This window comes from Lotus japonicus, chromosome 4, assembly GCF_012489685.1.
Source record: "Lotus japonicus ecotype B-129 chromosome 4, LjGifu_v1.2".
Classification (NCBI taxonomy): domain Eukaryota; kingdom Viridiplantae; phylum Streptophyta; class Magnoliopsida; order Fabales; family Fabaceae; genus Lotus; species Lotus japonicus.
The window spans coordinates 71230178-71243031 of record NC_080044.1 but is presented as its reverse complement, the minus strand read 5'-3'; the positions used below and the strand labels follow the sequence as shown (position 1 = coordinate 71243031).

General features: G+C 37.7%; 3 protein-coding genes across 5 annotated transcripts; 1 reads left to right on the top strand and 2 right to left on the bottom strand.

The window, feature by feature from the left end:
* Positions 1-430: 430 nt before the first annotated feature.
* On the bottom strand, positions 431-2386 carry LOC130715115 (acidic leucine-rich nuclear phosphoprotein 32-related protein 1). The gene is made up of 2 exons (XM_057565160.1): positions 1919-2386; positions 431-917 (listed from the first exon to the last, which is right to left on the bottom strand). Exons 1-2 carry the CDS (start codon positions 2270-2272, stop codon positions 696-698), a joined length of 576 nt encoding a protein of 191 aa, XP_057421143.1. The 5' UTR covers positions 2273-2386; the 3' UTR covers positions 431-695.
* A 357-nt stretch (positions 2387-2743) lies between these two features.
* LOC130715112 (probable LRR receptor-like serine/threonine-protein kinase At3g47570) lies at positions 2744-6813 on the top strand. The gene is made up of 2 exons (XM_057565157.1): positions 2744-6356; positions 6452-6813. Exons 1-2 carry the CDS (start codon positions 3686-3688, stop codon positions 6811-6813), a joined length of 3033 nt encoding a protein of 1010 aa, XP_057421140.1. The 5' UTR covers positions 2744-3685.
* LOC130715113 (uncharacterized) lies at positions 6788-11866 on the bottom strand. Of its 3 annotated transcripts, XR_009011554.1 has the most exons (3): positions 11147-11863; positions 8330-8469; positions 6938-8245 (listed from the first exon to the last, which is right to left on the bottom strand). XR_009011554.1 is itself a non-coding variant. In XM_057565159.1 (2 exons), exons 1-2 carry the CDS (start codon positions 11711-11713, stop codon positions 6891-6893), a joined length of 591 nt encoding a protein of 196 aa, XP_057421142.1. In that variant the 5' UTR covers positions 11714-11866; the 3' UTR covers positions 6788-6890. The 3 variants fall into 3 exon arrangements, 2 of the variants coding, with proteins under 2 accessions (XP_057421142.1, XP_057421141.1); XM_057565159.1 differs by lacking the exons at positions 6938-8245; positions 8330-8469 and adding an exon at positions 6788-6914 and having other exon boundaries at positions 11147-11866; XM_057565158.1 differs by lacking the exon at positions 8330-8469 and having other exon boundaries at positions 11147-11832.
* Between the last annotated feature and the right edge of the window lie 988 nt (positions 11867-12854).

The following is a 12854-nucleotide window of genomic DNA, read 5'->3' as shown; positions in this document are numbered from 1 at the left end:
TGTTGATCCATGGAAACCAAATTGTTACGAGCCAAATTGATTGATCTTTCTACTTTAGTTTAACAATAAACACCTCCCCCAATCTTGCAGGTGGTAAACAATGTAAACCAAGTGCAAGAACATTAAGCCAGCCCAAATCCAGCACGGCTCAACATGTTGTCAAACTTACCAAACCAGAAGTAAAATACCTCATATTTCCAGTAAAGGAGAAAAAACATATTTTATTTCATAGTAGACCAATCTATATCATGGACACTAGAATGGGGAAATTCACTTGCTGGGTGCCTCAAAATTCTACTCCTCTTGCAGATCTAGCATTCACAAAAGACAAGTCCAACAGACATGAAGCACCACATTGTAGTAAAAAACCATTTATTAAAACCCTACCAACAATTTACGGGCATCAGAAACAGTAATAATGCATAAGATATACCAACCTACAAATACTTCAAATGAAAGATTTTCAGTACACAATATTTGTTCTATCACAGTTTCATTCAACCCACTAATATTAACTATGCACCAACAAGACAAAATTAGAAAACCTAATAATGTTGCAACATAATAATACATGACAGCATGAAACAATTTCAAGGAGCTACTAATCCTTTCTCTGAAATGTGTTCAAAGGACAAAGGGTGACATATTGACCTATGGTTGACTGCTAAGTCCTCAAGCAAATAATGGACCCAACTCTATCTCTTAGAGGGTCTCTCATCATCTTCTCCTCCATCATCATCATCTGAATCATCTTTACTTGACCTCTTCCTCTTTGGTGGAACCTCAGCCTTATCATCGTCGTCGTCATCACCTTCTTCTTCCTCCTCCCCATTCTCCTCCGGTTCAAAATCACTGGACTCTTCTTCCTCCTCAGCATTGCCTAAAGGGCGGACAAGGTATTCTGTTCCCAAATCCTCCTAAAACATTGTATGTATTAGAGGAACTCAAATGCGAAAAACATATTGAAATAGAATTATACTAGCAGAAATTGACAATACAATAATGGAGCAACACAATAGGTGTAGATAACCAAAATTATATTTTCAATTATCACTTAAAGAAGGCTAATTATGGCAAGACAATATTCTTCAGTTCTTTTAGGGGGGAACTTTCTTGATTGTGTTCCACTGATTCTCAAATCCCCAACATCATAAAGCCTGAATTGGTGAAAGTTAAAGTAAATTAAAAACTATGCCAATAAAGGACCTAGTCCATTATATAATGCAAATCCCATGTGAAAAGAATTGTAACTTTCTCCATATTGCAGGCATCAATAGGACAACAAGAACAAATCAGCAAGCAAATCACAATACAAATGAAGGAATTCCAAAACAACAAACAAGCTAATGAATTGAGCAATTCTGCAAATTAAACATGAAGTAGAGTGAAGCTTCTCAGATCCAAAATCATCACGAGGTTTTAAAGTGCGCTATGGATAAATAATTACGAAAATTCGCCGCATTATTGAATCTTTAGTGGTAACTAAGATCAAAACTCTCCTCTGATGCATATAACTTTAACAAAAAAAAATCAATGTACGACTGAATATACAAAAGGGAAAAGGACATGCCATTGAGGAAAGGTCAGCCCCGTCACAAATAGGGAAAAAAAGTTTCAAACAGGTTATGTGACCTAATTTTCTGAAAAATAAATAAATAAATATAAGAGAAATCTTCAAGATCTAACAAATAATCATAAACAGTTAAATGAACAAGCTAGAAAATAATCCTTAGCTAAGAACAGATTCAACATTGAAAATTGAAAAATAAGAACTAAATTCAAATGAAAATCAAACAACACAATGAAATCGATGAATCAAAGATAAACAAACAATCCAGAATCACGATTTTCAAACACTCAAAATCAGTAACAATTTCAACAAATTAGGGTTTTGACAAATCGAATAAAACTCAATTACCTCTCCGCCGTGCTCCTCCTCCTCATCGTCGTGGTCATCCTCATCATCATCGTCGTCGTCGTCATCGTCATCATCATCATCATCGTCAGGATCACCACCAACCGCTCCGCCACCTGCTCCTGCTTCTTCTTCTTCATCGTCGTCATCATCACCGCCGCCGCCAGGAGCATCGTCATCCTCATCATCATCATCATCTTCCACCTCAACTTCATCATCATCATCCTCATCATCATCTTCATCATCGTCTTCTCCATCATCCACTTCATCAAACACTTCTTCTTCTTCGCCCTCATTCAAACCAGTGACCTCGTTCTCCTCCACATGCTCCTTCAAAACCTCCTCCGTGACCTTCATCTTGAAATCGAATTTCGTTGTTCCGGCGAGGGGGAGAAAATTCGATCGAGAATCGTCGAGCACGGAAGAATAGAGAAGAAGACAGAGAAGTTACCAGACTCATCCTTCGTTTCTCCAGTCGCTCTGCAGAGACGATCTGGACCGTTGAAGCAACATTCTCTCGCGGATCGATGACGTGGTGTTCGATCGGACGGTCATGGTTTAGGGATTTGTGTTTCAGTGAAGAGAGTGTGCTTACGCTTGCGGCGCCAGTTACTATTATTTTTGAGTCACGTGCGTCACGTGATGGAGTTAGGGGAGAATCAATAGCTAGGGTTTTTCGTTTCGGGCTCGTTTATGCATCCGGGCCGGCCCATATCTGTCCAACTCAATTTTTGGCAGAAAAAAATATACATTTTCACAACCGACAATTATAAAACTAATTTTCTCGTACTGTCAAAAAAAAAAAAAAAACTAATTTTCTCAAGACTTAAAAATCACATTAAATAAAACAAAGCCACTTAAAATCTACACCAGCGAAGACCCTTAATCAGCTTTATGAGACTCAACCTGCTTAATTAATCCTTAAGGAACGACCTTATCTGAACATTTATACACGACACCCACCCTTTTATAAACTCATGACTAAAGTCCCTCTTTGCCCTTGTAAGTACGCCACCAGAATCTTTGGCTTCAAGTAAAATACATGATAATCACTAATAGGAATTCAAATCTCTTACACCCCCGACAATTCTCTTATTTAGTCAATATTTAACTAAAATATTGGGTTTATCATTTTACTCTATAACAAGTAATTCTAAGAAGAAGCATTTGTGAGTTGTTAATTTCAGAATCCAATTCTAAAAGACATGGTCTAAACACGTTGTAGGTGAAATTCATCTAAACACAAATAGGTATAATGTAGAAAATGAACATTGTCGTGTGATAGAAGTATAGAATTTTAACAAAGTTCAAGTCAATCCTTGACTTATTGTATATATTGAGTTTCGAATTTCAATAATTTAAAGATGTTCAATAACAAAAAAATATATATAGCAATATATTTCAATAGTAAAGTGTAGATTTAAGAGGAAAATGGAAACTAGTCTCATATGAACAAAACTGAAAGGGTGTAATTTAGTCTTCAAAGTCACATCAACTCGCAGGTACAAAGTATCTTTGTAACGAAGGAGCAGCACTCCTAACTCACACATAAAGTGGGTTGGGTTCAAGTTCAATGTGAGTGACTTGAAGTCAATTCTTTAATTTATTTCCACACATAAGAAACATTACAGGAAGGGAAATAGGGAATGCGTATGTATCACTTCAAGAGACTTCAAATTAAATGCTTATAAAAGAAACATATCTTTTTTTTTTTATAAGGCTTCTATATATCAAGTACCTTCTACTTCAATCTTTTATAAAAGACACATAATGACTCTAATCATGTTTCTTCTCAGTGTTGTATCACAAATACTAGTGTACATGACCCCAGAAACTACAAATGCTCTTGCTTTGAGTTCAGAGACTGATAAGCTTGCTTTGCTTGCATTCAAAGAAAAGCTTACAAATGGCGTGCCTAATTCTCTGCCATCATGGAATGAGTCTTTGCATTTCTGTGAATGGCAGGGTGTTACATGCGGCCATCGCCACATGAGAGTCATTTCCTTGCATTTAGAAAATCAAACCTGGGGTCATAGTGGTTCTCTTGGACCAGCCTTGGGAAATCTAACCTTCCTCAGAAACCTCATACTTACAAACCTCAACCTGCATGGTGAAATTCCCAGAGAAGTTGGTCGTTTGAAACGGCTGCAGCTACTTGACTTAAGCATGAACAATCTTCAGGGAGAGGTTCCTGTGGAGCTTACTAACTGCTCAAACCTTCAGAAAATTAGCTTTTTGTTCAATAAGCTCAGTGGAAAAGTTCCCTCATGGTTTGGATCTATGAGGCAGCTCACTATGCTGCTTCTTGGTGTTAACAATCTAGTTGGTACTATCCCACCTTCCTTGGGAAATCTTTCATCACTCCAGAACCTATTACTTGCCAGAAATGGTTTGGAAGGTAGCATACCTTATGAATTGGGTAGGTTGTCAAGTTTGAAAATCCTGAATCTTGGTTCAAATAGTTTATCAGGTATGGTTCCTCAATCACTTTACAACCTTTCAAACATTCAAGCTTTTACTCTAGGGGAAAACCAATTACATGGCCCTCTTCCATCAGATATACAACTTGCCTTTCCCAATCTTCAATTATTCTTGGTTGGGTCGAACCACTTCACTGGAACTTTCCCGTCTTCCATATCCAACCTTACCGAATTGCAATGGCTTGACATTGACTCAAATGCTTTAAAAGGGCCAATACCTCATTTGGGAAGACTTAATAAACTTGAGAGGTTTAACATTGGTGGTAATAGTCTTGGGAGTGAAAGAGCTCACGATTTGGATTTTGTTTCCTCATTAACCAATTGTACTCAACTGGAAGTGCTTAATTTGAGTGGAAATAGATTTGGTGGTGTGTTGTCAAATCTTATAGGCAACTTTTCTACCCAACTCAGAGAGCTTACCATGGATCAAAATCAAATTTCCGGGGTCATACCTGAAGAAATTGGAAAACTGGTACATTTAACTTCCTTTACTATCATAGAGAATGTGCTTGAGGGGACAATTCCACATTCAATTGGAAAGCTTAAGAATCTAGTTAGATTGGCCTTGCAAGAAAACAAATTATCTGGTAACATTCCTCTTGTTATTGGAAATCTTACAAGGTTATCTGAACTATATCTTCACACCAATAAATTTGAAGGAACCATTCCATCTACCCTCAGATACTGCACTCAGTTACAGTCATTTGGTGTTGCTGAGAACCACCTAAATGGTGATATTCCTAATCAAACATTTGGCTATCTACAAGGTTTAGTAGAGCTTGACTTGTCCAACAACTCACTCACTGGTCTCCTTCCTTCTGAGTTAGGTAACTTGAAGCTTCTTTCAATATTACATCTACACATAAACAAGTTGTCAGGTGAAATTCCTATGGCACTGGGTGCTTGTTTGGCATTAACAGAGCTCGTGCTGGAGAGGAACTTTTTCCATGGAAGTATACCTTCCTTCTTAGGCTCTTTTAGATCCCTCGAATTCTTAGACTTTTCACACAACAACTTCTCAAGCACAATACCCCATGAACTAGAAAACCTGACATTGTTGAATAATTTGGACTTTTCTTTCAACCATCTCTATGGTGAGGTTCCCACAGGAGGGGTCTTTAATAATGTCATTGCAATTTCACTCCTAGGAAATAAGGATCTATGTGGGGGGATACCTCAACTAAAGCTTCCTGCATGCTTGAGGCCACACAAGAGGCATCTTAAAAAGAAAGTTATCCTCATCATTGTAAGTGGCGGGGTTTTGATGTGTTTCATTCTACTTATCAGTGTCTATCATCTCAAGAAAGCTCCCAAAAGCCCATCTTCTCTACCATCTCTTCAAGTTCAAGATAGGTTCTTGAAAGTTTCTTATGGAGAGCTACATGAATCAACCAATGGGTTTTCTTCATCCAATTTATTAGGCACTGGAAGCTTTGGTTCTGTATACAAAGGATCTCTTCTCCATTTTGAAAGACCCGTTGCAATAAAGATACTGAATCTCGAAACAACCGGGGCATCAAAGAGCTTCACGGCAGAATGCAAGTCTCTGGGAAAGCTGAAGCACAGGAATCTTCTCAATATCCTCACTTGTTGTTCAAGCACTGATTATAAAGGTGAAGATTTCAAGGCTATTGTTTTTGAGTTCATGCCTAATGGGAGCCTAGAAAGCATGTTGCACAGCAATGAACAAGTGGAGTCTAGAAATCAAAGTCTCAACCTTACACAAATGTTGAACATTTCTCTTGATGTAGCTCATGCATTGGATTATCTTCACCATGATTCCGAGCTAGCTGTAGTACATTGTGACATAAAGCCAAGCAATATTCTTCTAGACGATGACATTGTTGCCCACTTGGGAGACTTTGGGTTAGCAAGGCTCCTTCATGAAACCACGGGGGACCCTAGTAGACATCAAGTTAGCTCTTCTGTGATTAAAGGAACCATTGGATATATTCCCCCAGGTAAGGTGCTTTCTATTACAAATTTGAATTGTACCCTTCAAAGTCATCACACTCAAAATGGTTTATTTTTATCTAAAGAATTGTTTTTGGAATAGAGTATGGAGAGGGTGGTCCAGTATCACCACAAGGAGACATCTACAGCTATGGGATTCTTCTGTTGGAGATGCTAACTGGAAAGAAACCAACAAGTAGCATGTTTTGTGAGGATCTAAGCCTTAACAAGCTGTGCATGATGGCAATCCCAGAAAGAATCAACGAGATAGTGAAACCAAGCTTGCTTATCCCATTTGCTGATGAACATAGAAGGGTGGTTAAAGACATCATTAGGGAGTGTTTAGTGTGGTTTGCTATGATTGGAGTTGCATGTTCTGCAGAATTACCTGCTCATCGAATGGCCATAGCAGATGTTATAGTCAAGTTGCATGCAATTAAAAAGAAGTTGCTCTGCCCTCGCTAGGCATCATCAATTCATGTGACAACAAATGAGCTGTGTTCATCTAGCTAGAAAATGAATTTGTCTTGTGCCTTCTACCACTAGTTTCTTTTCATCTTTGATTCCTGCATAGCGATGTAACAATATCTATGGAATAAACACACCAAAATGTCTCCTGAATAAAAATGACAGCCATTAATTATTGTGTTATGATTTATTCACACTCACTTTCTTTTCCATTTCATTTCCACTCAACTCTTTCTTATATCTCTCTCTAGGTGTGAGTGAAAATTGGGGGTAAATTTTCTTTATACGGATGCAGCAAAAAGTGATACTCATAAAAAAAATTCCTATCTAGAGAGTTTCTTTCTGTTTGTCTTACTGGAAGACATGCTGTGGACTATAGTCTCAGTCTTGGAGTCTGTTACTCTTCTTGCAATGCTCTGCTACTTCTTCCTCTTCTGTGGCCGCACCCTCTGATTCTGATTCAGTGTTCTCTCTATCATAAAAATGGAGTTCTCTCCCCCGATCACCATACTTGTTCATCTTGAACCTCAGCTTTTCTCCATCTTCCATTCAATTAAAGCACCAGACTTGTTCATCACGACCGGCATTGTTTGCCTTACATCGTAGATAACTCAAGGCAGCATTTGCATCCCTATCTTAATCTCAACACACTTCTGGTTGTCAAGAAAATTGTATAAATCTTATTTAGAAAAACCAACACCAGTGTATTCATTCATGGCACAGTGAGCAGGGACCAAATGCATATATGTAGTCAGGGTTAATCCATGATTATTAAACTCTTCAAATGCCACCACTCTCCATTTTCTTGTCTTGTAATCTTGGAGAACACGGAGCCTAGCTTTGCAATTTGTGCGAGTTATTAATCTATGCTCTCATTTTCTATCTAACCTCATATAGTGCTTTTTATTTCCAATCCCTCTCTATTGCATACAGATTCGCGCATATTTACTCTCCCTCAATAATCTCAATGTACGACATGTTTCCTCAAGACAACCATGAGATTTTGCATATGTCAAAGTAAAACTTCAAGGCTCCCTCTTCACTGTCAAATTCTAGATGGCGTATATGATCCGCCGACGGGTCTAATATTCTTTTATGGTTGTTATCAGCTATATATATGTCCTCAACATCATCCTTATCACCCAAATCACTATGCTCTTCGTCACCAGTATCATCAGATCTAATATCATATTCAAACTTAGGCTCATTTCCAATGTTATCCATCCATGAGAAAGAGCTAACTGCTAGCTATTTTCCCCTAGGCATGAATAACAGATTCTATAAGCTAGCTATTTTCCCTAGGAAAAAAGTAACACATGCAAGCAACTTGGGCCGCATCATGAAAAAGGATTCAATTACCCTTTCTTCCACTTCTTTCTCACCAGAAGAATCAACACTTGAGCCTATGCAATCCCCCTACAAAGCTTCTCTGCATTCAAAAGAAGAATTAAAATTGGTAACCCTGTTGCAACATCCAATAACATCAGATCAAAGAACACAACAGTTTTAGTACCATTCTCCTAAACTGTAGACAATGATGACAGCAGCTAAAATGAAAATTCAAAGTAAAAAACTGCTTCAACAATTTCTCCAAAGTACAAACAGCTTCAACGAAATATTTCCACATCCACCTTAATACCATCAAGGAGTAATCTGCAATGTGACAGCTCGAGGAACCCGCATGCACTTGTTACTCAGCAGCTACTCTTATACAGATTTCATGCATACTATTTCATCGATTTACTGGGATATAGTAAATACTAAATACAATTGAAAGAAAACAGGATCAACAATTTTTTACAAAATAATTCATTTATCCATCAATTTGTCCCTCCATATTTCGTAACAAGTAGTAACAATGTTTAATTGATCAATTCTCTTTGAAAAACAGATTTCCTGTTAACAGAATTTTACTTTTTGATTTCCCTTTTGTCTTAACACTAAAATTCATAAAACAAACTATGCCAATAAATGGTGAGGAATTGTATAAAGCACACTTCACATTAACTGAATTTTACCTTCTTTTTTTCTCTAGTTTTGCTAGTTTTTAGCATCAATCGGACCACCAAACCAAATCATGATGCAAATCAAAATACAATCGAATTGATCATAATATATCGAACGAAATTGTGCATAATAATATACACAAAACATATCAATTTCTTCAATGTTTAAAACCCTCCAAAAAAAAAAAGTACTCCCTTTTTTAAAATTATGCTATGTTCAAAATGAAGTTCGTCCTTTCCGCCCCCTAGCCAAGCCACATATTCAATATAGAGATTTAGTCCAAATGAACCAAAACCTAACAACACACATTGGCTCGAACCACACTTCCTCGTAGAAGTGTGTCCGCACTAATAATATGGTAATATAGCAAGTCCCGACTAAAATCGAACTCATCTAACCTTTTTCAATAAAAAAAAAACCCTAAAGTCTGCACTTCCTTTGCAATCAATATTTCTCATCTTTGCACTTAAACAAAGAGGGTTTCTTATCTTCACCGTAACCCTTAATGCTGTTCCCACTCATGGATCCAAACGAGTTTTTCTTAACTTGACCGGAACCGTAACTGTAACCACCACCATAACCTCCACCGGAACTGTAACCTCCACGGTTATAACCGTAACCTCCACCGGAACTGTAACGTCCACCGGAACGGTAACCTCCCCTGGAACCGTAACTTCCACCGGAACTGTAACGTCCACCGGAACGGTAACCTCCACCCAGGGGCGGACCCACACTATAGTGAGGGGGTTCAACTGAACCCCCTGGAAAAATATAAATTTCACTTATTCCCTTGTATAGGTTTTTTTTTTGAACCCCCTGAGATTTTTATTTTGCACCTTGAACCCCACTTACTCCTCTCTCTCACACGTACTCACAGCGACACAACCTCACCCTCTTTCTCTCGTAGTCTGGCATGTCTCTCTCTACCCTAGGTTAAGCCGTCAAACACCCGTCCACCGGCCAAGCGGCCACCACCACCAGCCTCACCTCTTACTCTCGCAGTCTCTGTCTCACTACTCATGCCTCTCTATCTCTATCAGAGGGTTACTGGGTGGGTAAGGTAAGGTTGCTAAATTGATTTTTGGTTTTGAATTTTCCTTGCTCTCTCTTATGCGATTCATGCCCTGATGTGTGATGCCCTGGTTTTGAATTTTCCTTGCTCTCTCTTATGTTTATGCAAAACGGGATAATTTTTCAGAAACATAAGAAAGCAATTTTGAATTTTTGATGCTCTCACTATTATGTCTAAAGGCTGCAATCTGATTTCCAACATCGGGTAGATTTAAGGAGATGAAATTTGAGTCTTTGTTGAGGTGGTGTACCATTGCTTAAGCAGACTTTGTTGGGGATTTGAAGCTTTGACTCTTGAAACTTTTGTTCCAATGCTCACTTGCTGCGACCCCCAATCTCTCCTCTGGTTTTGTTTTTTCTCTTTTTTGCTGCTGTATGTTTATCTTTGTCCTTTGGGTCTACTTTGTATTATGATGGCACTACGTGTGCTTTTAATCATATATATACTCTTGGTTTATATAGGTAGTTTCTTTTATCCTCTAATTGCTACCCTGATCTGTTTCTTTTCATTCCTTTCCCCTATTCTTTTCTTTCTTTTCTTTTGTTTTGATTACTCTTTGTATACTGGGTTGAAGCAAACTGCTTATGTGAATGTGATTGTGCTATGTAAGTGCTGTTTGGACAACACAATCTTGATCTTGATTATTGGCCATAAGATATATTAAGAATTCTGATTATGGTCTAGGTCATCAAGTGAGCAATGTGAATTCTTTTTTACAACGGCTGGTTATTTGGGTGATGATTGAAGAATATGTTGGTTTTGGTTTGGATTGTGGGGAAAGTGTGCTGGTTGATGATTTAATTTCAACTTGTACTTCATGTTAGCACCTCTGTGCATTTCTCATTTTTTTTCCCTTGTTTTGTTTTGGTTTTCTTTCTCCCTGTATCTGGTTTTCTTCTTTTCTTTAATTGCTTGATTGTATCTGATTTCTTTTGTAAATGGATGGGCACCCCTTTGCATTTTAATGTTACTTTGGCTTATAAAAAAAAGATCTTCTGTGTTCTTTTAGTTGTTTTTTCTTACATACATTGATGGCTGATGTATACATGTAAGATAAATATGTAAACAACTCATTGCAAAATGTAATTAAGATCATAGTCCATTGTTTTTTGTCAAAGAAAAAGTATTCCGAGCCACCAAAATTCTGCTTTTAGATTTCAATTGAAAGTGATTTCAATTTGTTTTTAGATTTCAATTTGCTTTTAGTGCTTTTAGTGTTTGGATTAGAAAGAAACAATACAAGATTTTTACCTGTTGTTTTGAAAAATTTGAACCCCCTGACCCTGGGGTCCTGGATCCGCCACTGCCTCCACCGGAACCGTAACCTCCACCGGAACTGTAACTGTAACCTCCAACGTAATTACCTCCACCTCCACCGGAACTGTAACCTCCACCTTCACCTCCAACGTAATTACCTCCACCTCCACCTCCAACGTAATTACCGTAACCCGTCCACCCTCCAGTGGACGGCATACGGATCCCATTAATCGTCACCGTAACGTTCCCTGTCTTCATTGGCTTCATCTCCATCTTCATATTCATCTTCCATGCCTTCACAGCTTGATCTTCATCTTCAGAATCTTCATCCTCCATGTCTTGAGGAAAGTATTTCCCCCAATCTATACCGGAACCGTTTTTCTCCTTCTTCTGGTCGTCGTTGTCGTCATCAATCACGATAACCTCATTTTTCTTCACACTCGCCGGCGGTGGTGGCGGCGGCTTCTTGTCAACATAAGATTTGTTGTCTTCATCATCATCAATCATGATAACATCGATTTTTCTCTTCCCATGAGCGTTCCTGGTCTCTGAAACCTTCATCTTCAAATTCAAATATCACAGTTTACAGCAATCTTCGCAGGGTTTCCAAACATATAAGGGTTTGTTTTCGGGCTTGTTCATTTACATACGGCCCATAATCATTACCCACTAAAATCAAGATCCTTTCTGATTTTATATTGTTATACACTTATACATGACAAAGATTTCCATAAAAATTAATTTTAAAATGTTAGTATTTAAAACATTTGTATCTGTCAAAAAAGAAAAGCATTTTTTTAACTAATGGATTAATTAATTTCAAAAAAAACTAATGGATTCATTTTAAATGTAACAAAAATCTCGCGTAGCAAAAGGAATGCAGATTTAATGATAATGGAAAAATTTAAGTAAATGAAAATTAAAGAGAGTTGATTACGGATTATAAAGGCAACATGGAGTGCATTGTGAAAAACCAAGACAAGATAAAAGAGTTGTGTGTGACTTTCACGGACTAATATTGTTGCAGAGAGAAGTCACAATTTAAAGAAAAAAATGACCAGATTAATTGTTAGAGTGTATAAATTGACTGCTTCAAGGGTAGATTATTGAAATCCATAATCATATGGATTTTTAGAATTTCAGAGTGCGAGATTTAGGGAGAGAGAATCTCTCACCCTTTTTTTTCAAACTAAAAAAGGGTGAGAGAGATTTGAACGTGAGTGATTTGAGATTGAAATGGTGTGAGTGTTAGGGAGAGAGATTTTAGGATGAGTGAATTAAGATTGAACAAATTGAAAATTGAATTGAGATCAGATGGAGGAACAACACTGAATGAGAGATTAGTGAAGTGAGACTCTGATTAGAATGATGTTTCTCTTTTACTACAGGGTGAATATATATTTTAAATAAATTTAATATTTTATGTGCTTATTATAAATATATTTATTGAAGTTTCAAACTTATAATGTTGTATGCATCTAAGGAAGTGAGCTAACATCTTGCGAATCAGTGTCCTCAACCTGGTGCTGTAAAGGTGAATTTTGACACCTCTCTCGAGCAAGGGTAGGGCGCTGGTTTCTGTTTTGTGGCGCGTGGTGCGGAGGGCTTGATTCTTGGGTTTGCAACAGATTGGTTCTAAATGTGAAATGTTGAATATGTTTTCGATTGGAAACCAAACGCACTTGTACTCCAAAGCAAGGTT

Bases quoted from the DNA above. Each gene is read 5' to 3' on its own strand.
- LOC130715115 (XM_057565160.1), bottom strand. From the start codon at position 2,272: ATGAAGGTCACGGAGGAGGTTTTGAAGGAGCATGTGGAGGAGAACGAG. The intron at 918-1,918 runs GTAATTGAGTTT...ACAATGTTTTAG, and splicing joins AGGAGGAGCACGGCGGAGAG to GAGGATTTGGGAACAGAATA.
- LOC130715112 (XM_057565157.1), top strand. From the start codon at position 3,686: ATGACTCTAATCATGTTTCTTCTCAGTGTTGTATCACAAATACTAGTG. The intron at 6,357-6,451 runs GTAAGGTGCTTT...TTTTTGGAATAG, and splicing joins CATTGGATATATTCCCCCAG to AGTATGGAGAGGGTGGTCCA.
- LOC130715113 (XM_057565158.1), bottom strand. From the start codon at position 11,713: ATGAAGGTTTCAGAGACCAGGAACGCTCATGGGAAGAGAAAAATCGAT. The intron at 8,246-11,146 runs GTAAAAATCTTG...TTTTGAATGCAG, and splicing joins CAAATTTTTCAAAACAACAG to AGAAGCTTTGTAGGGGGATT.